Genomic DNA, 22,429 nt, shown 5'->3' with positions numbered 1-22,429 from the left:
TTTGCTATTAAGGGTCGTTGGGTCAAAGAAGGTACCTGACCCCTGCCCTAAGGTGTAGGAAAATTCAATTCAAGTCACATTTATTTGTATAGCCCTTAATCATACAGATTTTCAAAAGGTTTTAAATACTGGGGACTACTATTGCACCATGCCCTGATCTAAAGCCTACAAGAGGGCAGGGGCAAACTCAAAACCTACACATGAGGAAATTAAGAAAGCTTGAGAAGGGACCGCATGTGTGGTATTCACCCTTTCGGGATGACCAGGCTGCAATGGATGTTGCAAGGGCATCAAAAAAACTATACTATTTATCAAAATGAATTATAGGTAATAACAAAATGTAATCTCTTCCCGAGGTCAACATAATTCATAATCTATAGAAAATAAGTTTGTTTAAAGCCTTGATTTAAACAGTTTGCAGATCAAATCTAGGAGGGCAGAGCATTCCACAGCACCGGGGCCCGAATAGAAACCTTTCTCGTGAAGATGCAGATTTCTACTTGGCCCTTGGAGTTACCAGGATTTTCAGAGCAGGAACATAAGGAGAAACTAAATATGAAATATATGAGGGGGCAAATCCATACACAATTTGGTATTACCAACAGAACCTTAAGATCACATCTTAAACTGACAGGTGGCCAATGCAGGACAGCCAAATTAGGGGTAATGTGATAAACTTTCTTGTCTGAGTTAAAAGCCTCGCTGCAGCATTTCTTACCAGCTGCAGGCTCTTGATGTTGGACTTCGGGAGATCGGAAAGTAGTACATTACAGTAATCGAGACGGGACGTAACAAACGCATGAATTATAATCTCCTCAGGCTGGGGCAAAATAAGGCGAATTTTTGCAATGTTGGGAAGATGGAAAAAAGCTGTTCTTGTAATATTCTTCACGTGTGTTTGAAAGGACAGATCGGGGTCAAATATGACACTTAAATTTATAACCGAGTCACTCCGGGTAATATTACATTTGTCAATGTTCAGAGCAGTGTTGGAGAGCAAGTCATGGGATTTAGATGGACCAGTAAACTAACATTTCGCTCTTTTCAGGGTTAAGGTGCAAGAAGTTAAGTAACATCCACCTTTTTACCTCACTGAGGCAGGCCCTCAAATTTCCACAATCTAGTGGGACAGATTCTGAAGACTCGAATCCACGCAAATCTTTCTCAGCGTTTTATGCAATATACTAAACAATACTGTGATCCCTCGTTCATCGCTGGGGTTAGGTAAAAGACATGAACCCATGATATGCAAAATCCGTGAAGTAGAAACGGGAAAAGAACAAACACTTTTCACAGGCTCAAACATTTGCTTTACTAATCAAAATATTGTACAGTAATCTCTCTTTTTTCGAGGGTTGTGTTCCAAAAAAGACCTGTGATAGTTGAAACCCACCACGTAGAAACATTTATTTATTAATGTATTTAAGACTCTTTTATTTATTGAAACCAAAGATCCAACCCTATTCACAGGCTCAAGAATTTTTATTAACAAATAAAAGTGCTGTAAAAAAAACAGCATTTCAGGAGTCGGATTTTTGTTGAAGTTCTGTATTTTGTTTGTATTACGAATTTAGTTTTATTTTGAAGACTTTTTGTTGTATATCTGTAGTAGCTTTGTAGTATTTTAATAGTTTTACGATTTTAGTATTTTTGTAGTATTACAATAGTACTGTTTTCCAATATTTATGTTGTTTTTTCTGTTTCTATAAAAGTTTCTTTTTACAAATTACTTCTGTACTGTCAACTTAAAAATAACCTTGCTGCTATATTGCACTATTGATTCAGGACACCAATCTACTGTTTTTGTTAAAGATGTGTGTCATGATTGCCGATTCAGAGCACCTGCGACTGCTTAATTGGCGCCAACAGCCCGGACAGCTGATTGGCTGTTGAACTCCTTTTAAACCCCCGAGTTCCAAGAGATCCCTGTCAGATCGTTATGCGAACCGTTGCTCCCAGCTCTTACATCAGACTCTGTTCCTGCCCTGTTTTTCTCTGCCTGATCCTCGTTGCCAACCTGTTTCCGGACCTGACTCTGCCTCGTTTTGCCTGCCCGTTGTCCAATCTGCTTTGCCCCGCTACCTGCCTGCCTCCTGTTGCCGACTTGACACCTCCCTTGCTCTCCAGTCCCGGCTAACAACTTGCAATTCCTGACTGTCTTCAACCCTCCTCGCTAGACACGGAAGTGCCACTTCCGCATCTCCTGCTCTCCTTGTCCGTCAACCATCGGATCGTGGAAGCAAGGCCTGCTCTCCCTCTTTATTAAGAAAAGGAGCACTATCGGTTCCTGTGTCTGTTTCTGGTCTGTGACAATGTGAAAGTTACTGGGAAAACAAAAATGAGGTGTAAACATGGCTTTACTTTCCCTTAGCGCAGCGGTCAGGAACCTTTTTCACCCAAAAAGCCAAATTAGCAAAATGTTTTGATTTTTTTTTCTTTTTTGGAGAGTGAGCCACACCAAATATTTTAGGACAAATTTCATTTCGTTCTTGCTTGGGTTGTCTCTGTGTGTCATTAAAATTGGTGTGATGATTTGAAACATTTGTGAGTGATAAATATACAAAAAACACAGAAATCATGAAGGGGCAAATACTTTTTTACGACACTGTATGGCTTATTATGGCTAACACTCGAAATTTTATGTCCTGAAGTTGAGCAAAATAATGCGCACATCTTTTTATGATACAGTGACTTCAGTGGGAATTATTACCTGAAATTACCATATTTTCCCAACTATAATGTGCACTGGATTATAAGGCTCACTTTTAGGTGCGCGTTGTAGCACAGAAAATACAGTAAGAATCCTCCAATGATCTTCGTGAAATAAAGACAATGTGTCATGAAAATAAAAGAAGAGCAAAATAAAAACTATCATATTTTACGGACTTTAAGGCACACTGGATTATTAGACGTACGGTCGAATTTCTGGGCATACTTTTGTTTTTTAGATGCGCTTTATAGACCGGGAAGTAGGGTAAATGTCTGCCTATTAACTTTGTGAAGTAGAGACAAATGGTTTGGTAAATGGGAGAAGAATTTATCACCTCTGCAAAAAAACAGATTTTTATTTATCGTTCTTGGATTGTGACGCGGTAATGTAGAGTACGTTTGCATTTTCAATTTTATGATTCTATTTTATAACACAAAATTAAAACGGTTTTGTATGCAACTTTAAAATATTCTACTTGCTGATGCCATCCATTGGCTGAAATCATTATTGCCGCTCTTTTGTTGCTCGTGCAAGTATGTGGAATTCTTGAAAGCACTGTTCCTCATCTTTTTGGGGCATTTGGACTGCATTAAAACAGTACTTTTCTTACTTTCAACAATTTCATTCTAGAATAAAAGAAAACCACAGCCATGCGCATATATCCCTCCTTCCTTCCAGCGTGATGAGCTTTGTGGCTGAAACACAGATGATAAAACTAATTAGAGCAGATAGCCGCGGTAGAAAAAAATTATATAAAGGCTTTTTGAACTTAGATGAGCTTCTTTAACACCTACTTAATAGAGAGAATAACTTTTCAAGGACACCTCAAATTTCGCACCCCACCTTTGAGGCGCACTAAATCATAAGGCACACTTTTAAATTTCTGGCAAAATTTGAAGGTGTGCCTTATAAAAATACGGTAGGTTAATTTCTATTTCAAAAAACATAATCACTTGCCTGCCCATTCAACTCATTGCCTGTCATTGAATGCTTTAGATGTTATTGGCATTAACTCATTCACTGACACTGACGACGATAGCCGGCAGTGAATGAGTCACGATGGATATTGGGCGACTATAATTGTCAACATCAGCGAATATTGAGATTGTTGCAGATAAAATGACAGATGCCACTAGTTTTAAGCGGCTAATTTGTAACTTCTAAACTTTTTCTCATGTTATTATTATGTGCTATGTTAAAAACACATTAGATAATCAACTCGTGCATGGGCAGCCCTCATCGTCAATCCCAATGGCAGTGAATGTCCCTCATAACGCCATCTTTATATCCACAATTCTCTCAATTTGGGCCCAACAATGCCCTCTCCAGATTAGTTTGGCGTATTGGCGCATCCACTATCTACCAGCTGCATATTTTCGTGCGGCAGGCAGATGTGGAGACAGGAGACAATGAAATATATGGAGCTTGGCGAAAAGCCTTCCAGAAGGACGGAGACGGCTTGCAAAATAAACCAGGGAGAGAGAGGGATGGGGGAGATCAGAGGAGAGAGAGGGGCGGCAGACGCGTGAAGCTGCTCAGGCGGCAGTCGGATGCTGACGCACTATCGGCGGACGTACGAAACCGTCACAGGATGCGACTCGTTGACCTGAGGCAACATCACATCCAGGTGAGGATACACACGACAATTGGGACAGATTTGGTTGGTTGGGTCGGAAAGGTGGATGGACAAGGGATGACAGGTGAGTGAGAGGGTAGAACTGATCGATAGAATGGAGAAAGTGTATGTGGAGGAGAGATAATAACGCGAGGCAGAGTACAAGGGAAGGGAAGTAAGACAAATAAGTGCAAAAGGTGTGAAAGGACAGGTAGAGGGAGGAAAAAGTTCAGCAAGGGCAGGTGGTTTGAAGATATACTTGCACAAGTTAATTGAGTTCAAGATCTGAAGTATATGCTGGGTTCATTGGGTTCCAAGATCTGGAGATCCGTTAGACAGGTTCTGAAATATTGATGTGTTCGGCAGGGGGTGCGGACAAAAAATTTACGTAAGCGTACCACTCAAAGTGTTCAGGCGATGACGTCCCCCAGCAAGGGAGGATAGAGGATGAGTTGATCAGGATATTTTTTTTCCCCATCCTGAATACACTTATTATTCAAGAGGTGTCAGCAGTCTTATTTATTCACCTAATGGATGTGCCATCCTCGCTCACCAATTCTGTAAAACAAGATAATGGAGGGCAGCATAAAAGCTACCCCCATATTAGGGGTCAGGAACCTATGGCTCTTTTCATGAGTACTGGGTCAGAGACTAAAGGTAACATTCACAATTATATACTGCATTGTTACATGCAAAGCAGACTGTAGCACGTGCGAAGCAGGGACAACGCTGAATACCCGAAAAGTTAATCGAACATACCCTGTTTTGTTTGCACATTGCTGAAGAATCCTTTATATGGAAGCTCATTAAACAATCTATGTTCACTGTTGAGACACTTTATGAAAAATACCCACTGAACAAACTCTAAGCACCCAAATTCTAGCAAAGCACCCAAAGCAGTTTAATTTGGTGAATGGTAGGAATGGGCTGAGCTATACACACAGCGCAGGCACTGCTCCTTCCCCCTCGCCCAGTGCCGTCTGCACCAAAGGTTAATACGTTGGTATCCTCGTTTGCAATATTTTGGTACATTTTTACAAAATATGTTTGCTCGAACCTGGTTTTGAAACCATTATCCAGGACAAAAATGACACTTAAATAACTGCGGGAAGGGAGATACATTTTAGGTGGTAAATTCATTTCATAGGCCACAGACTCTGGCATTTTCATTATTTTATAGATTTGATCAAATCACCAAATGTATATACACAAAGGAAAAGACTATTTACATATATTCTGGATTGTACTTTATATGTCTTGTGATATCAGGCTCTTGTAACACCAGGAGCAGGCCAAAAAGAATGAAGCCCATAGTCATTTATACAGTCATCCCAACTATAATGCACACTGGATTACAAGGCTCACTTTTAGGTGCGCGTTATAGTACAGAAAATACAGTATCTTCCAATGATCTTTGTGAAATAGAGACAATGTGTCAAGAAAAGAAAAGAATAGAAAAATAAAAACAATCATATTTTACGGACTTTAAGGCGCACTGAATTATTAGATGCACTTTTGAATTTTAGGGCATATGATTGTTTTTTTAGGTGCGCTTTAATGACCGAGAAATAGGGTAAATGTCTTCCTATAAAGTTTGTGAAGTAAAGCCTGAGTGTCTATTAAATTAAAGAAGAGTTTATCACCTCTGCAAAAACAGATTTTATTACCATTCTTGGATTGTGACGGGGTGATGTAGAGTACATTTCGATTTTCAATTTTATGATTCTATTTTAAAATAGAAAAATAAAACTTTTCAGACTCTAAAGGTTGTGTATTCTACATGCTGTTGCCATCCACTGGCTGAAAACCTCATTGCAGCACTTTTGTTGCACGTGCAAGTATGTGGAATTCTTGAAGGCGCTCGAATCCACTCTCATCTTTTTGGGGGTTTGGGTTGGCATTTGGACTGCAGTGAAAACAGTCCTTTTCTTACTTTCAACATTTTCATTCTGGAATAAAATTAACCCACAGCCATTCGCATGATAACACTACTTCCCTCCAGCGTAATGCGCTTTGTGGCTGGAACACCGATGATAAAACTAATAAAGATAGCCTCGGAAGAAAAAAATTATATAAAGGCTCTTTGACTTCCATTGAGCATTTTTAACACATACTTAATAGAGAGAATATTTTTGAGGCGCACTAAATTATAGGCGCACTTTCAAATTTCTGGCAAAATTTGAAGGTGCGCCTTATAGTCTGAAAATTACGGTAGATCAATTTCTATTTTAAACGGTGCAGGCCAAAAATAATGAAGCCCATAGTCATTTATTCAGTCATTAACTTTGTCGTTTCTATGGTGTATTTGCGTTAAGCCATCATGTATTTTGTATTTTTTGTATTTTGTCTTATATATTTGTAACACTTGGAGCAGGCCGAAAATAATGAAGCACATAGTCATTTATATAGTCGTTTATTTTCTCATTTTTGTCGATTATTTTGTCGTAGATTTTGTAATTTGTGTCATCGTGTATTTTGTCATCTACTTTCTCGTGTATTTCGCTGCGTATTTTGTCATGTTCTTGTACAGCAATTTGAGTTACAATTTGTTGCCTGAAAAGTGCTTTACAAATACAGTTTGATTGATTAATTGATTGATATTTTTTTTTTATTGTTACAAAAAATATTGATATGTCACACAGTATATTAAAATGGGCTTCTGTCTGTTGAGCAAGTTAGGCTTTTTTTGTTGAATTTTGTCTGTATATACCGTGGCTCTCTCTGCAAAAAAATCAAAATACTTTTCATTTTATGGCTCTTTGGGTCAAAAAGGTTCCTGGCCTCTGCTCTATATCTTTCTTGTATATTCCATCCAGCGGGGGCGCGTATGAATGCAACTTCAAGGGAGTAATTGTGGTCATGAAAGCAAGTCGAGGCGCCTTGAAGGTTGCCTTGGAGCCAACACAAAAGCTCAGATTTGCAGAAATCTGTCCAGTTATGGCAGTTTTAGAACAAATGTTCTCCACCTTACTTAATTGGCGTAACCTGGGTAATATTCTTAAAGCCAAGTACCCCCTAAACCACAGGTGTCAAACAGGCGGCCCGCGGGCCAGATCAGGCCGGCTAAGGGATTGGATCCGGCCTGCGAGACAACACTGAGAGAAGCGCAAGAGAAAAACAAGCCGCAGGTTGAAATATGTCATATGTGATGTTGCCAAAGCCAGGTGCCTCTCACAAAGACACTGTACTTGTATTTCTTTCTCTCTCTCTCTTTTCCACCCCTTTTCTCCCACTCTCTGTCTCTGTCTCTTTCACTCTCTGTGTCTCTCTTTTTCTCTTCCTTTGTTGCTCTTTGTCTTTTTCTCTCTCTGTGTTTTTTTAACCTCTTTTGCTCTAACTTTTTTCCTTTTCCCTCTTTTCTCTTTCTCTCTTCCTACCCTTTGCACTTACTTTTCGCTTTTCTCTGCTTCTGTCCTTCTATTTCTCTTTGGATTTCTTTCTTCTTCTCCCTTTCTTTTCTTCCTCTCACAAATTTTTTCTTTCTGTGTCCCGCCCTCTCTCCTTTTCCCTCCCTCTTTCTCTTATTTCTTTATCCCTCTTTTTCTCTCTTTAATCTACTAGTCTGGCCCCCGACAGAATGTTTGTTCTATCGTGTGGCCCCCGAGTTAAAATGAGTTTGACACCCCTGCCCTAAACACATGCTTCATTTAAGATATTGGGCATTAAGCAACTTTTGTAAAAATATTAGTCCGATATGCAGATAAGTGTTCTCTTTTTTATGTTGGTACAGCAAGTGTTTCCTTAACTTTATTAATTTTATTGAGTTTATTGAATAAAGTAAAACCCTCATTGTAAAGATTTTTTTTCTCATTTTATTATATTTTGAATGCAATTTTGTGGTGAAGTAAAATTCTTATTATGAGGATTATTTTTCTTATGTTATTTTTTTTTCTAGTGAAATGATAACAATGCTCGAACCCGGCTTTATTTCAGCAATTAATAAACAATTATTCTAAAAATTGAGAAATTTATCAGATAATTCTCCCAATTCTTAAAGCCCCAGTGTGTAATATTTGACCACTAGATGACGCTGTTGTCTAATCCAAACGAAAAACAGTGCCAAACTAAGACTAAGTAGGGATTCCACTATGTAAAAAAAAATGTATATATAAATTTCTCAACTTGTGATTTTTATAAAAAATCAACATTGGTATGATAGTTTACATATTTTAGCCCAAGATTCAAATCAATATTTTTTTTTTAAACTCAATAAATGTTTGTGTATCACTGGGTGGCACTAAATATCACACACTGTCCCTTTAAGGATTATTTTTAAAGAAAAAAAAGTCAAAGTCTAATGAACAGAGGACCAAATAAAGAATCTGGCTACATGCCGATGACCGGACTAATCAATTGTTGAAAATCCTTTCGCATTTACTCTAGTGAACTTAATTGAACCTAGTGAAACCCTATCAATAAATTTTAAAAATAGCAGCAGCCCAGCAGCGACTCCACTTCTTAAGAGTCTTCAGGGGGGACTACCTGGAACAGAAGTTGCTGGTTTCTACAAAACCACAGTGAAAAGCATTCTGGCATACGGCATCACCATGTGGTATGCTGGAAGCACGGCAGCGGACAGGGAAAACATACAGAGAGTAAACAAAACAGGCCAAAAGATCATTGGCTGCTCTCAGCCCAGTCTAGACGAGATTTTTGGCTTGTGATACCGTAGCAGAGCCATTAACATTAAAAAAGATAATTCCCACACCAGCCAACACCTCTTTGACCTGTTGCCCTAAGGGAAGCGCTACAGGTCCCTCAAAACAAGGACAAACAGGCTCAGAGATAGCTTCTTCTCCAGGGCCATCACAACCCTAAACGAGAGCATTAAACTGTGAAAACAAATCTAGAACTTATTTTGAGTTGTTTCCTCTTTTTGTCGTTGCTAAATAAAACTGTGAAAAAATATAAACTATTGCATGAAAACTAAATAATTATAAATATACCTTGTAAATTATATAGTTTTTCTATAATGCTGCCGTTAAATATTATTGCACTTATTGTCATTGCACTATTGTTACAATACACTCTTCTTTTTCATTGTAATATTATTATAATTTGGACCAGTTTTCTAAGGACTGCGTTAAAATTATTTTTTATGGCCATTTTTCTCCTCAGAGTTTTTATTAGATGTTTTTACCCTGGAGTTCCATGTTTAATCTCGTTGCATACAATGTTTCACAACGTTGATATCAATGAAAATGAAGATAATTCTATTCTAATGCTATTTGAATATGATGAAAAAACTAAAGGACTATTTTCTTATGGCATTGTAAGTAAGCTTTAATTTTTAACAAACCCAAAATACCTCTTTTTTTACAAACATCCCCATAACATGAAAAGTACATTTAAGAAGCCGCATCAGTGCCTTTATTTTACTTTTTAGCAAAAGTGGGCTAAATTTACTTTAAAGAACAATAGCAATTTTCTATCATTCACTCAACCGAGTTATTCAGAAAATATAATTGGATTGCAAAGCATTAAATAATGCACAAATCTATTAACCTAAAACACAGTTCAAGGAGAAGTAACATACAGCAAAAACAATACACAATTATTACTGGTGTACGATACAATAATAAATCAGATTTGGCCCGCGGGCCTTTTTTTTGACATATGTGACTGAGAATGAAAAACATTTTGTTAGAAGGACTTGGATTTTTTTATGCTATGCATTTATGCTACTTTTTTAAACTCATTTACTCATTGAAATGTGTCTACAAGTACCCTAATACAAGTACCCTTGTTTTAGAAGATGTATAGAAGATGCGGACATGTTCAGAGTACAAATTTTTTTATAAACTTATTTTATGGTCTCTCCAGGAGCCCTAGCAGCTGCAAGCATTGAGTATCCGCACCGCTTCGGATCAAGAAGATAGCCTACTGAGAAATTATGGATTTTAACGAGAGCTTTGCGGTCGAGTCAACGGGCCCGGCGCCTAACATGAGCGCTGCTTACGACGGCGAGTACAGAGATCTCGATGCCAGCAAAATCATCATTCCGTTCATCTACGCCCTGGTCTGCCTGGTGGGCCTGACGGGCAACGCCATGGTGATTTACGTCATTCTCAAGTACGCCAAAATGAAGACGGCCACCAACATTTACATCCTCAACCTGGCCATCGCGGACGAGCTGTTCATGCTGAGCGTACCCTTCTTTGCCACGTCGGCCGCTGTTCGGCACTGGCCCTTCGGCTCACTCATGTGCCGGCTGGTGCTGAGCGTGGACGGCATCAATATGTTCACTTCCATCTTCTGCCTCACCGTGCTGAGCGTGGACCGTTACGTGGCCGTGGTGCACCCGATCAAGGCTGCGCGCTACCGACGGCCCACAGTGGCCAAAACGGTCAATGTCTGCATTTGGGTGCTTTCGCTGGTGGTCATCCTGCCCATCATTATCTTCGCTGACGCAGTCCCGGCCGAGGATGGCGCCATGGACTGTAACTTCCTGTGGCCAGAGGAGTCCTGGTCCGAAGCGTTTGTGGTCTACACCTTCCTTTTGGGCTTTCTTCTCCCGGTGGCGGCCATCTGTTTGTGCTACTGTCTCATGGTTGCCAGGATGCGAGCGGTAGGCCTGAAAGCCGGCTGGCTTCAACGGCGGAGTTCTGAGAAGAAGATCACCCGTATGGTGCTGCTGGTGGTGGCCGTGTTCATCCTTTGCTGGATGCCCTTCTACGTGGTCCAGCTTGTCACTGTCTTTCACCGACCGCCCGATCCCATGGTCAACCAGCTGTTTGTTATCCTCAGCTACGCTAACAGCAGCGCCAACCCCATCCTCTATGGTTTTGTGTCTGATCATTTCCGTCGGTCCTTCCAGCGTATTGTGTGCTTCCGCTGGCTGGAGTCAGGCGCGGACGTTGAACAGGTGGACTACTGCGCTGTGGCGGTCAAGGAACAAGCAACTGGTGCTCAACTGGAGATCCCCAAAGACTTTGCCAACGGAACGTATACCTCACGCACCACTGCTCTCTGAAGAATTGAAAAATATTGCCTTGTTCCGAACAAAATCAAGCAAAAATTATGGGTTGTATGAGCAGGGGATCATATAATAATTAATCAACTGAGTTTCTTAAATTAAGCTCTTTGGAGGTAGATCGTCGCAAGGCGGTACCAGAGCATTGCATACCATTGATAGCTATCTGCCATCAAGTAATCGGCGGAGCAGTGCTTTGGCCATTTATGCTGTAAAACTTAATCCGGTCCATTACTGTTGCGACTAACTCCAAGAACGATTTGGGAGTAACACCTTTCTTTTTAAAGAAATCAAATTTATCCAATAACATAGAAGACAAAAGAGATGAACAGGTCAGTAGCGTTACTGTTGCGCTTTTTGGGCTAAAACCACATGCTATTTTGCTTGACAATCGAACAGCGCTAAAATTTTCAAAGTATTCACCATTATCCAAAATGTTTAGGTCGCTTCTGGAACCTATCACAACAGGACTTATGTGCATTCTAGATCAGCTTGCATCAGGTTTAACTAACATTGTGCTTGTGGGGCCATATATGACATATTTCATTGATGTGACAAGTAAAATCTGCAGGGACAGTCCTGATTTAACCGAGATTTCTGGACACATTATTACCAGTTCATTTTTTCTCATTTTGGAAGATCTCTTTTGATTAAACTAAGTTCGGAAGGATCAGAGAATGACATACATTAATGAGTTAAAGAACCACTGTATTGTGTGCACGTACCAATTGTGTGTGTGTTACGTTGAATGTAGATTTAGATTTGATTGATCTCTATGTTGGTTTTTAGTGTTTGCACTGTGTAATAAACTACATGCATACGTAACATGTTTGTATTGGAATGTACAGGGGACGCAACATGCATACAGGATATGATTTTGTAATTGCTGTTGCAAATTTACTGTGAATAAAATCACATGACTGTGTTCTGTTTTAAAACGTTTCTTGTTTCTCCGGTCAGTTCTCACCAAGAGGATAAACATTTTCTTTCAACCCCTTTTAAACACACTGACACATCTGTGTTATCTACAAAGCTAAGAACAGAGCGACGGGTCATTCAAGTCTGGCCGTCGATGTAAACATCTTGCATGTGCTTTCCATCAACGGTGGTCAACTCCGTTTTGAAGAAAACCACACAGATGGTAAGTAACATGCTTGTTTTTTGCAAGACACCTCCTGATACTGCTGCTACTCTTTAAAATGATTTGTCTCTTATCTTTCTTTCAAACAATAGCTCTACTACGAGGGATGCTCACACTTTACCAACATGCGAGCTACTTACAAAATGAACACGTCAAAATTATCCACCCACCTCAAAAATGGAGATTCAAGAGCAGTCTAGCATTCACAAAAAGCGTGCCAATTAGTGGAATTGAATGCCCATAATAGTTCTCAATGCATCCCTAGATAAATCAAAAATGTTTAATCAAACTAAAAAAAATATGTAATACAATAGCCAAATTGTAGTAAGTGTCTACTTTGTGATTCAATTAAAGTCAGTCTTATAAATAAATAAGTACATAAGTAAATCTGTACTGCAATAGTGCAGATCGATTAATCGGACAAACATGGCGCCCAACCAAGTAGGGTTTTCATGGTAAAAAAACAAACAAACACATTTATCTCCATATGATTGCTAATAAAAATTAACTTTGGTTTGCTAGTTAATGTATTTTGCCTTTTATTCAAATCAATATTTGTTTTTTACTGAATGAAAGGTTTTTGTACCACTAGGTGTAATTAAATATTACACACTGTCACTTTAACCATTTAACACTTGTTAAACCATAACTAAAAAAAATAAAAACAATTTCAAAGAATGTATAATTCTATTAAAATTACACCATTCATTGAAAAAATGTGTTATTCTCCAATTGTTACTGCAGCATAAGCAACGTTGATGTTCACGCTCACATGGTGCATTTGACTACGAAATGTCAGCGTATCCCAACGATACACAATGCACTGAACACACTTCCTCGTGATCTACTAGTAATACCTCTACGATCCACCAATAGATAATGATAGACTTAATGAGCACCCCTGCTCTAAATGCATCAATATAGCCTCTAAATGCATCTTATTGTGAGCGAGGAACCTGAACACTGTACCCAAGATTTCTGGTACAAGTCGAGTACATTTACGTTCAGGTGCTTTTGCAAGCTTATGTTCGGCTATGCTTAATGTCGTGGTTCCGAAAGTCAACTTGGGCCTGGACCCCCAATGAGTCAATCAAAAAGCCCCCCAACCATAACCTCAACGTTCGTCAATAATGTAGTGCTGGACACTGCTATGCCATTCTGGTACAAAGAAATACTCTAGTGGCTCCAAGCTCTTGCTTTTTATTATTGCTCAACAAATCAAAATGTGGTTCAACACTGGAAAGGGTATTTCTCATATCATATTCGTTTTTTTGCTTTTAAATCCAAAAGAGTTGAAACCCCCCCTCACACTTGTATGTAGTAACGAAGAGAACATAGTGTTCCACTGCTGATTTGGCGGGTTTTTTGAACAGTTACAGAGACTCGCACAAAAAGGTTCAATGACCAGTCTTTTTTTCTACCTCATCTCTTCAATCATGTTAGAGTTGACACTTGTAGATGATATGTCCAGTGCAAACCACACTTAAACTCAAGTCCACTCTGGCCTCTTGTGCCACACATCTTCTCTTTTATTTCTCTTTTTTATTGCTAAGCTATGGAAATGAAATGAAATGAAATGAAATGATCTGCATTTATATAGCGCTTTTCAAGTCAATGACTTCCCAAAGCGCTTTACATTGTGCTTCACATTTCCCAATAGCGGCCGTGATCTGTGCAGCCATGTAAGGCGCTAACCTGCTTATTGGGGGTATAGGGGTATCAGTGTCTTACCCAAGGACACTTCGGCATGTAACACGGACAAGCCGGGATTCGAACTGGGATCCCTCAATCCTAAAACGATCGCTCTACCTCCTGAGCTACTGCCGCCCCTGTAAGGTTGGACAGCTGATCCTCATTATCTTATAATGTTATTTGATTCAACCGACGCGTTGTTTAAGGCAATACGAAAAATATGGAATGAACCCCTTCGTGTGCCGGTGGGTCAGGAGACTGTTGAGAAGCGAAGACTTGCATGACGGATCTCATTAGTTACTGGTCCTTTTGGAGTCTCTAAATGGCTACTTTTGGAAACACCTAGATATACCCTTAGAAAAATGTATAAAATACTAATGTATAGTTTTTCACATTGTGATCAGCTTTGACCTGGGACCAGGTAAGGCTTCATGCTACTTACTGTCCCAGCTGTTTTCCAGGTCAGATGCCCATGCTACACCCATCTGCAGGCATGTGATAGCAAAAAAAAACCTTTCAGGCAAGAATAAAAACCTTCTATTTCTGTGTGTCCCAACTTATTCAATGTTAGTAGCACTTGCAGTGATCAAGACATCCATCCATCCATTATCTGCACCGCTTATCTTCTGAAGAGTTGCAGGGGTGCTGGAGCCCATCCCAGCTGTTTTCAGGCAGTGGGCAGAGGACACCCTGAACTGGTTGCCAGCCAGTCCCATGGCACACAGAGACATACATCTCACTCGCTCATTCACACCTAGCGACAATTTGGACCGGCGAATTAACCCGACATGCATGTTTGGAATGTAGGAGGAGACTGGAATGCCCGGAGGAAAACCACCCAGGTACGGGCAGAACGTGCAAACTCCGCACATGGTAACCAGCAAGACGGAATGAAAACCTTTTTTGTTTTTTTCTTCAGGACAATATTTTATTACTCTGTCTCATACATCGTGTCACGATAACCCTGGAAAGATGTTTTTCACCCCCTTGGAACCACTGGCTTAATCACATGATTCAAAAACTAAATGTAATCAGCTTAGCCTCACTTGACCAAACTCAGGAAAGATTTTGTGATGCGAGAAAAAAGGGCTTGATGATCATTTATAAACAAAGCCTAATTAGTAGCGTCTGAGCTGTATTATCTTTGTTATGCTCTGTCCTGCTTGAGGGCTCATGAATGAGTGAAGGAGAAAGGAAAAACACGAGTAAGATATCCTCGGAGTCTCGCATATTAAGCCTGACTCTTGCGATGGATTCCGGATGTCCTTCATTGAAAAGTGCAAAGATAAGAAAATAAGCCTCGAAAGCCAGCCGGCCAGCTTCCCCTCCGATATGTCAGTGTCCAAAAGCCAAACGCTGTTTTTCATTAGTGCAATGCATGCATGTAACAGGCTCAAGACCCCAGAGGAACTCGCAAAAGGAATTTTGTCACCAAAGTCAAAATGTTGTATTTGTAATATGTTGCGCCCTCTGGTCCTGAAGTATATTTCATAGCAAATACTATATAAGTGTGATAAGCTCTCATTACACCAGTGGTTCTCAAACAGTGGGGCGGGATCCCCTGAGGGGGACGCAGGGCTCTATAAAGGGGGCTGTGGGCAAATTTGACTTCGGGGAACTTTCACAGAATAAAGTGCAATTGCACTTCCACTACACTATGGAAGTGGTGTTCTTATTGGCAGTGTTTCGTTTGTATTCATCCTCTACGCATTGCATTAAGCACAGAGAATAAGCATTGAGTATGAAATGTAGACACAAAGTGTAGCAGAAATTCAAGTTACCCCATGAAAAAAATATTTAACACTGCTCCCGAAACATGCGAAAAGTGACGGGGTAAAGAGTCAAACAAAAGTCTCCCCCGAAAACGATGAAGTTTGTCGAAGCGTGTGGAGCACTTCACTGCGACCACAGAGGGAGACGAGCAAAGACCGGTGTGCTTGCTATGTCAAAAATGTTGGCAGCGGACAGCACAAAGCCAAATAAATTAAGATGTCACTTAAAGACATTGCAACCCAATAACGTTGATAAGATGCTTCTGTTCCTTTTTTCAGTGAAAATGTGAGGAAAAGCGTAGATTTGGCATGGACGGAGTTGACGTGTTACCACCAATATCATTGTTTTGTCCATGGCAATATTATATGTTCACTGAAAAAGATAAGAATCTATCTTTAGGGAGGCGTAAGAGGATTTCTTCTACCGATGGGGGGCGTGACAGAAAATATTTGAGAAGCACTGCATTACACAAAGGACGTCATCTTTGTAATTGATAAGGCACTAGTTTTAAAACAGTGGTTCCCAAACTTTTCTGTACCACAGACCGCTTTAATGTCTGTAATATTCTTGCTGCCTATCCTAATGAAAACATTTGGGATAATGACAATAATAATAATAATAATAACAACAACAACAGTAAATAGCCTTATTCCACTGTTTGATTACCAGACCAGTGTTTCTCAACTGGTGGGTCGGGGCTCAAAAGTTGGTCGTGGACCTGTTTTCACTGGGCCGCAGGCCTTCGCCTTGGACAAATATTGCTCAGAAGAAAAAAATGGCAGATGAATTTCACTTCTTGACAGTAGATTGCAATAATGCCCAACTACCAGCTCAGTAGCCTAGATGGTAGTGTGCCGGCTTTGAGACTGGGAGGTCGCTGGTTCGCGCCTCGACCGAGACATACCTAATTGGTATAATGGCGGCGCCCTCTGGCTGCGGCTGCACCGACTCGCTACAACGGGTCACGTGTATCGACATTTCGTTCTGTGTACATTGTTACAAAGAATGACAATACAAAGGAAATTATTATTATTATAATTGATCTCTTCTACCTGGGACCACATCTAATTTTAATGAGATTTGTTTTATTTCCTTTGTCTGCCCACAATAATAGGTCTCAAGAAAGTTACTGATAAGGGGAAGAAGAAGTGGAAAACAGTGACAACGACGATTGATTCGAAGAAGGAAACAATTGCAAAATACTAAAATGGTGTATCAGTGCCTACCATTTAAATAATTGTTGATTTTAAGGAACACAATTAATTGATGTTTTGAATTTCCTTTAGTATGTGTCTATTTTAAATCGAGGGTCATTTATATGTGATGTAAGCTTATCAGTGATGCTATCAGGAGACCAGAAAAGACCAGGAAACCCCAAAGCATTCGTTTCAGTTCTTTATTTAAGGAAGCGTTCAGGGCTTGCGGGAGACGTGATGGCTGTCAGACGTCAGCAGTGGCGCCGGGAAGAACACCTCGGAACGAGTCCGGAATCGAAGTGCGGAAGTCAGGCAGGTCGGGTTTACCGGGGCTGGAGAGGAGATCTAAGCGTGGGACGGAAACAGGTCGGATCGGAGGCAGGCAGAAACAGGTAAGCAGAGTCTTAAGTAAACGGGATATCAGGAGAGTCACACAGAGTTACAGATGTACACTCTGACGAGAAGGTCTGGGCGCAGCTCGCTTAAGAGCGAAGTGCCAGCCAATCAGAAGGCGCCCACATGATTGCTCCAGGTGATCAGAGTTAGTAATCATGACAGATGCAGGCTTATTTTATATTCGAGTATACAGTATATGGTACTTACTAGTTTTTTAAAAAAAAGGTGAATTATTCTACTATTTCTGCACGACAAGAGAAAAAAACTCGTGACGATGTCACACAATGGAGAATGTCCAACCGTAATATAAGTAAGAGCGCTATTAAATTCACAATACTTGATATCTCACATGGGGAAACTACTGTGTGATTCTCTTTCAGTGTTTCCTGTGTCTTTAAACACTAAACTGCTGCTCTCTCTTCACTGAGGGAAATCTTGTCATAGACAGAGAGAAAGAGATTGAGGGAATAAATGAGGGATTTGATCGTCATTTTATATTGTTTCACCATTGACTTTTGTTGTGAACAAAATCTTTTAAGTGCAGTTGCAGATTTCTACTTGACCAGATGTCTCAGGTTGTGAGAGTTTGATGTATTTATTGCTAAACTGACTTTTTATTGTTCAACTTTTTACTTTTCTTTCTGAAAATACTATTACAGTTGCATATATCTACTCGAGCAGTTGTCTGACTAGAGATTGTGATTTAAAGTGAAACTCAATTTATATTGTTTTACAATTAATCTGGACAAATTACTTGAGGTGCAGTAGGCTACGTCTACTTGACCAGTTGTCTCAGGTTGTGAGAGTTCGATATAATTTATCAAACTCACTTCATATTGTTTACTGGTGATTGTTATTTTATTACATTGTTTACTGTTTATTTATGTTGCATTCAAAGTGTAGGATAAATATGTTGCGGGTGAGGTGCAATAAATAATACAAGGTTCTATATCACAACTACACGTCTGTTCTCCTATATTCAACTGACTCAAAACCTGCTCAGGAATTTTAAAATTCTTTGACACAAAACTTTGTTTTAAAGTAAACGAAATAGTTACGTTTCCCTGTAATTAGTTACTATTCTAACTCAGCTACTAACTCAGTTACTTTTTGGAAGAAGTAGTGAGTAACTATAACTAATTATTTTTTTAAAGTAACGTGCCCAACACTAGTAATGATGAGATGAAATTGAATGCCTTTTCTTATGTCATCTACATTCTTAGTAGTCAGTGGTTAAGATTTGGCGCTCTCACCGCTGCGATTCGGGTTTGATTCCCATTGCATCCAATGCTGTGCAGATGTTTTGCTCAAATACGGTAATATACTACTGTAAAACCGCATGTGTAACGCGCACTCTAAAATTTGAGTTCCTTTGTGGTAAAGAAATGTGCGTTATATACAGTATAAGCAAAACATACAGCTGCATTTATTTATTTCTGTGGCGCCCGGTACCAGTCTGCGGCCAGGTGGTTGCGGACCACTGCCTTAAAACACACCTGCCCTTTGAACTTCTTTCACATTAATTCACCACAAGATGGCACCAAATTCAACACACTTTCCCTTTATTCAAATGCATCAACAACATTGTTAAAAATAACCTTGTTGAATACCCCTAACAAATGTTCACTCATGGGCTTATTTTTTAAGGTTATGAGAATACAATGGAATTTATTGCTACTTTCATGAACAGTTAAGAAATGCAACGGAGATCATGATTTGATGTGAATAAGTGAAACGATTCACAAAGTCCTTCGATTTGCCTGTAACATAGACACTTGTTGTAAAAGCTGTTGTGATTGTCTAAGGTTTCAAACAGCTGGATGTGATTCAATGTGTCTTTAAAACATTCCTGGCTGAAAGAGGTGAGGTGTAAAAAAGGGGCAGGTTTTAATCAGTCCATATTACAGTGAAGCTGACTGCCCAAGTCAAGGTTAAAACCTGGGACATTCAATCTTGCATTGATCCTCGCTAAGAAAAACACATTTTAAAGGCATCACAACAGGAGTAATAAAGCAAAAATCCCTAAAGCCCTTTCCATTACATGGGGATTTCATGGATAATTGTTCGAAGGACAAAATGGTCTATGAAAAGACTCTACAAAGGAAAGAACTGTATCCATAAAGTAATCTCTCCTCAATGTATCTGACAAGTGTATTCAGTTGTGATGATGGGATAAGAATCAAGGGGACAGTGTATACAACGTAACCAGCAAAGCAACAACACAAAAGAAAGCATGTCCTCATAGCACAATACTCAACAATGACAAAATACACTTTCACTGACAGTTAACTTATTCCAATCTGGATGTAATTTTACACCTCAGTGTGTTCACGAGAAGCCATTTTAGGTTCAGTCCTCTCAGACGTGGCTCTTGATCCCAGTCGATGCGCCAGGAGGTCCCTGTTTATCGTGAGCGCCTGATATCCAGTGGTAGCAGTCTGTATTGGGCTTGCTCCGAGCTCGCGCAGCGCAGCGGGTACAGTAGATGATACCGAGGACCACCATCAACACAACAAAGATGCAGATGGGCACCAAGAGACCCACCAGGAGCCATGTACTACCCTGAGTTGGGGTCCTGCCCTCCTGGACAGAGTCAGAATGCTTGATTGTAGATGGCTGGGAGGTGATGACCCAAGTGGGCACATCTCGAGAGGTTGATGCTCCGTTGTCTGTGTCCTTAAAAATATTTTGATCCTCTGGGGAATGTTTTTCTTCCTGAGATGGATTGTGGTAAGAGGAATCAGTGAGCATGTCAGACACTGTGACTTTATCCTCTGGATTTCCTTTTTGAAGCATGGTTGAAAACTCTGCCCACCAATTCCAAGCTCCCTCAGAAATTGTAGAAGTATAATAAAAGGGAAAAGGAGTGGTCTCGTGCTCTTCTTCCTCCTCATCATCATCTTCGTAAAAGTAAAGAGATGTGCTTGAGATAGTAGTTGGGGAGGGTGTGGTTATCGCAGTCGAAAAAAGGTTTCCAAGGCCATCATCCTGTGTTGCAGTCTCAGGTCCTGGATGAAATATATTCTCTTGGGGAGCGCTGGTCACCCAAATTACATCAGAACCCCAAACCTTGGGAGGATCAGTCAACCAGTCAAGTCTACGATCCTCATCCGGTTCCCACTTGGTTTGGCCAGGCTGTGGGGGCCAGTCATAGTCAACAGAATCCCATGCAGGTACAGGGTCAGGGGTAGCCCAGGGAAAAGGTGTTGTGACAGCTGATTGGTCACCCATCTTCTGACATGAAGATGAGTCCGACATGTCGAGTTGGTAGCCCTTCTCACAATGGCATTCGAAGCCCCCCTCGTAGTTCTCGCACATTTGCTGGCAGATTCCCGGGATCTGGCACTCATCTGTGTCTTGGCACCGACTTAAGTCCTCGGGCTGTGGCGAGAACCCGTAATGGCAGTCGCAAACGAAGGAGCCCTCCGTATTTTCACATGAATGTTCACATGGGTCGCTTTGACATTCATCGATATCCTCGCAGGCACCCTCATCATTGGGGAGGTAACCCTCTTGACAGCGACATTCAAAGCTTCCAGGAGAGTTGATGCAACTGTGCTCGCAGGGACTCTGGAGGCATTCGTCTACATCCAGGCAACCATGTTCATCAGGAGCAAGCATGTAGCCATCAGGACAGGCGCAACGGTATCCACCCGAAAGAGGGACACACTCAAACTGGCAGTTGGCCTCTTGACATGCATCAGAGAGTACGCAACTCTGTCCGTCGTCTCCGAGGTGATGACCCTCGGCACACTCACAATATGAGCGTGTGCCGATTTGCTTGCAGAAATGCTCACAGCCACCATTATTCTGCTGGCACCAATCAAGTGACAATGGAGAATCAGAGCAAACAGGTGAATCTCTGGACCAGCCCACCGAACCGTCTTCCCTCAACAAACAGAGTACGGACTGCTGCTCTGTCTCACAAGGGACGGTTGCGACAGAGCCTAAAGGTACGTGGGTCAGGAGGGTGCTCAGAAGGCTAAACGGCGTAGCGTAGAAGGTATTGCCAGAGCCCTCGCTCCACAAGGCCGGACACATTCCTTGGTAAGCATAATGGCAAAGGTAACCGTCAACAGGCACCGAACAGGACCCGTCCAACCATTTCAGGTTCTCACTAGGATCTTGAGTGTTGTACCCCATGGCCACGCAACGGGGCACTGAACACATTGTTTGCGAGTACTCTTTCTGCCAGTTTGTGTATTCTGTGTCCATGTCACCTGTTGTCCATGAGAATCCCCGAAGAGGTCGGGTAGGGGTACACTGCCGGGGTTGGCGTTGCAGACCAATCCAGACTTGTACCTTGGAGCGTGAGTGGCGCAAGTCTACGGTAGTGAAAAGAGAGTGGACAGCGGCAGCGTCTATCTCTCGTTTAAGGGTGGCCAGGTTGCCCCCCTTTTCTCTGCAGGCTTTCCATGAGTCCAAGAAGGTTTTCCGCTGGAAGTATACAACCAAGCAGCCGTCCGCGTTGCAGAGTGCATCTTGCTCCATCAAGTCTTCAGACCAGACGTAAAAAAAGCACCAGAAAAGGAAGGCCAGCAGAGAGGTCCGGAAGGGGGAACCAGAACTGCTCACCAGGGAGCCCATTATTTTTCAGCGCGCTACCTTCCTTTTCTTCTCTAGTTCAACTTTCCTTTCTTCATTTGAACTTTTTCTTTTGAGCCAGGCTCTTCACTTTGCCCCGACGGAACACATCTGAACTCCCTGCAGTCGAGCGCACGCAGGGTGCAGGAAGGGAGGGAGGGAGAAAAGGAGAGGACGATCGAAAGAGTTTTGGGAAGATGTGGGAGGAGGGGGGTGGGGCTTTGGCGGTGATGTGTGTTAAAATGGGGGGTTTAAAGTGAAGGAGTGTGTGAGTCATATGGTTTTCATAAATCTTGATCATGGATGTAGTCTGATATGGAGCATTTCTAAAAAAAACACCCACACAAAG

The 22,429-nt window shown here is 41.0% G+C and overlaps 2 protein-coding genes across 2 annotated transcripts; one reads left to right on the top strand and one right to left on the bottom strand.

Annotated features, from left to right (window-relative positions):
• The first annotated feature begins 4,224 nt into the window (after positions 1 to 4,224).
• Positions 4,225 to 12,131, top strand: sstr1b (somatostatin receptor 1b). Its single transcript, XM_088346972.1, has 2 exons — positions 4,225 to 4,337; positions 10,149 to 12,131. The coding sequence occupies exon 2, from the start codon at positions 10,219 to 10,221 to the stop codon at positions 11,296 to 11,298; it is 1,080 nt and encodes a 359-aa protein (XP_088203098.1). The 5' UTR covers positions 4,225 to 4,337; positions 10,149 to 10,218; the 3' UTR covers positions 11,299 to 12,131.
• A 6,910-nt stretch (positions 12,132 to 19,041) lies between these two features.
• Positions 19,042 to 22,219, bottom strand: cd248a (CD248 molecule, endosialin a). The gene has a single exon (XM_088348393.1). It carries the CDS (start codon positions 22,081 to 22,083, stop codon positions 19,855 to 19,857), a length of 2,229 nt encoding a protein of 742 aa, XP_088204519.1. The 5' UTR covers positions 22,084 to 22,219; the 3' UTR covers positions 19,042 to 19,854.
• Positions 22,220 to 22,429: the final 210 nt, after the last annotated feature.

Source organism: Urocampus carinirostris, chromosome 11 (genome assembly GCF_059441175.1).
Source record: "Urocampus carinirostris isolate Australia breed hairy pipefish chromosome 11, RoL_Ucar_1.0, whole genome shotgun sequence".
In the NCBI taxonomy this organism is placed as follows: Eukaryota; Metazoa; Chordata; class Actinopteri; order Syngnathiformes; family Syngnathidae; genus Urocampus; species Urocampus carinirostris.
This window is presented reverse-complemented; position numbering and strand designations above follow the sequence as displayed.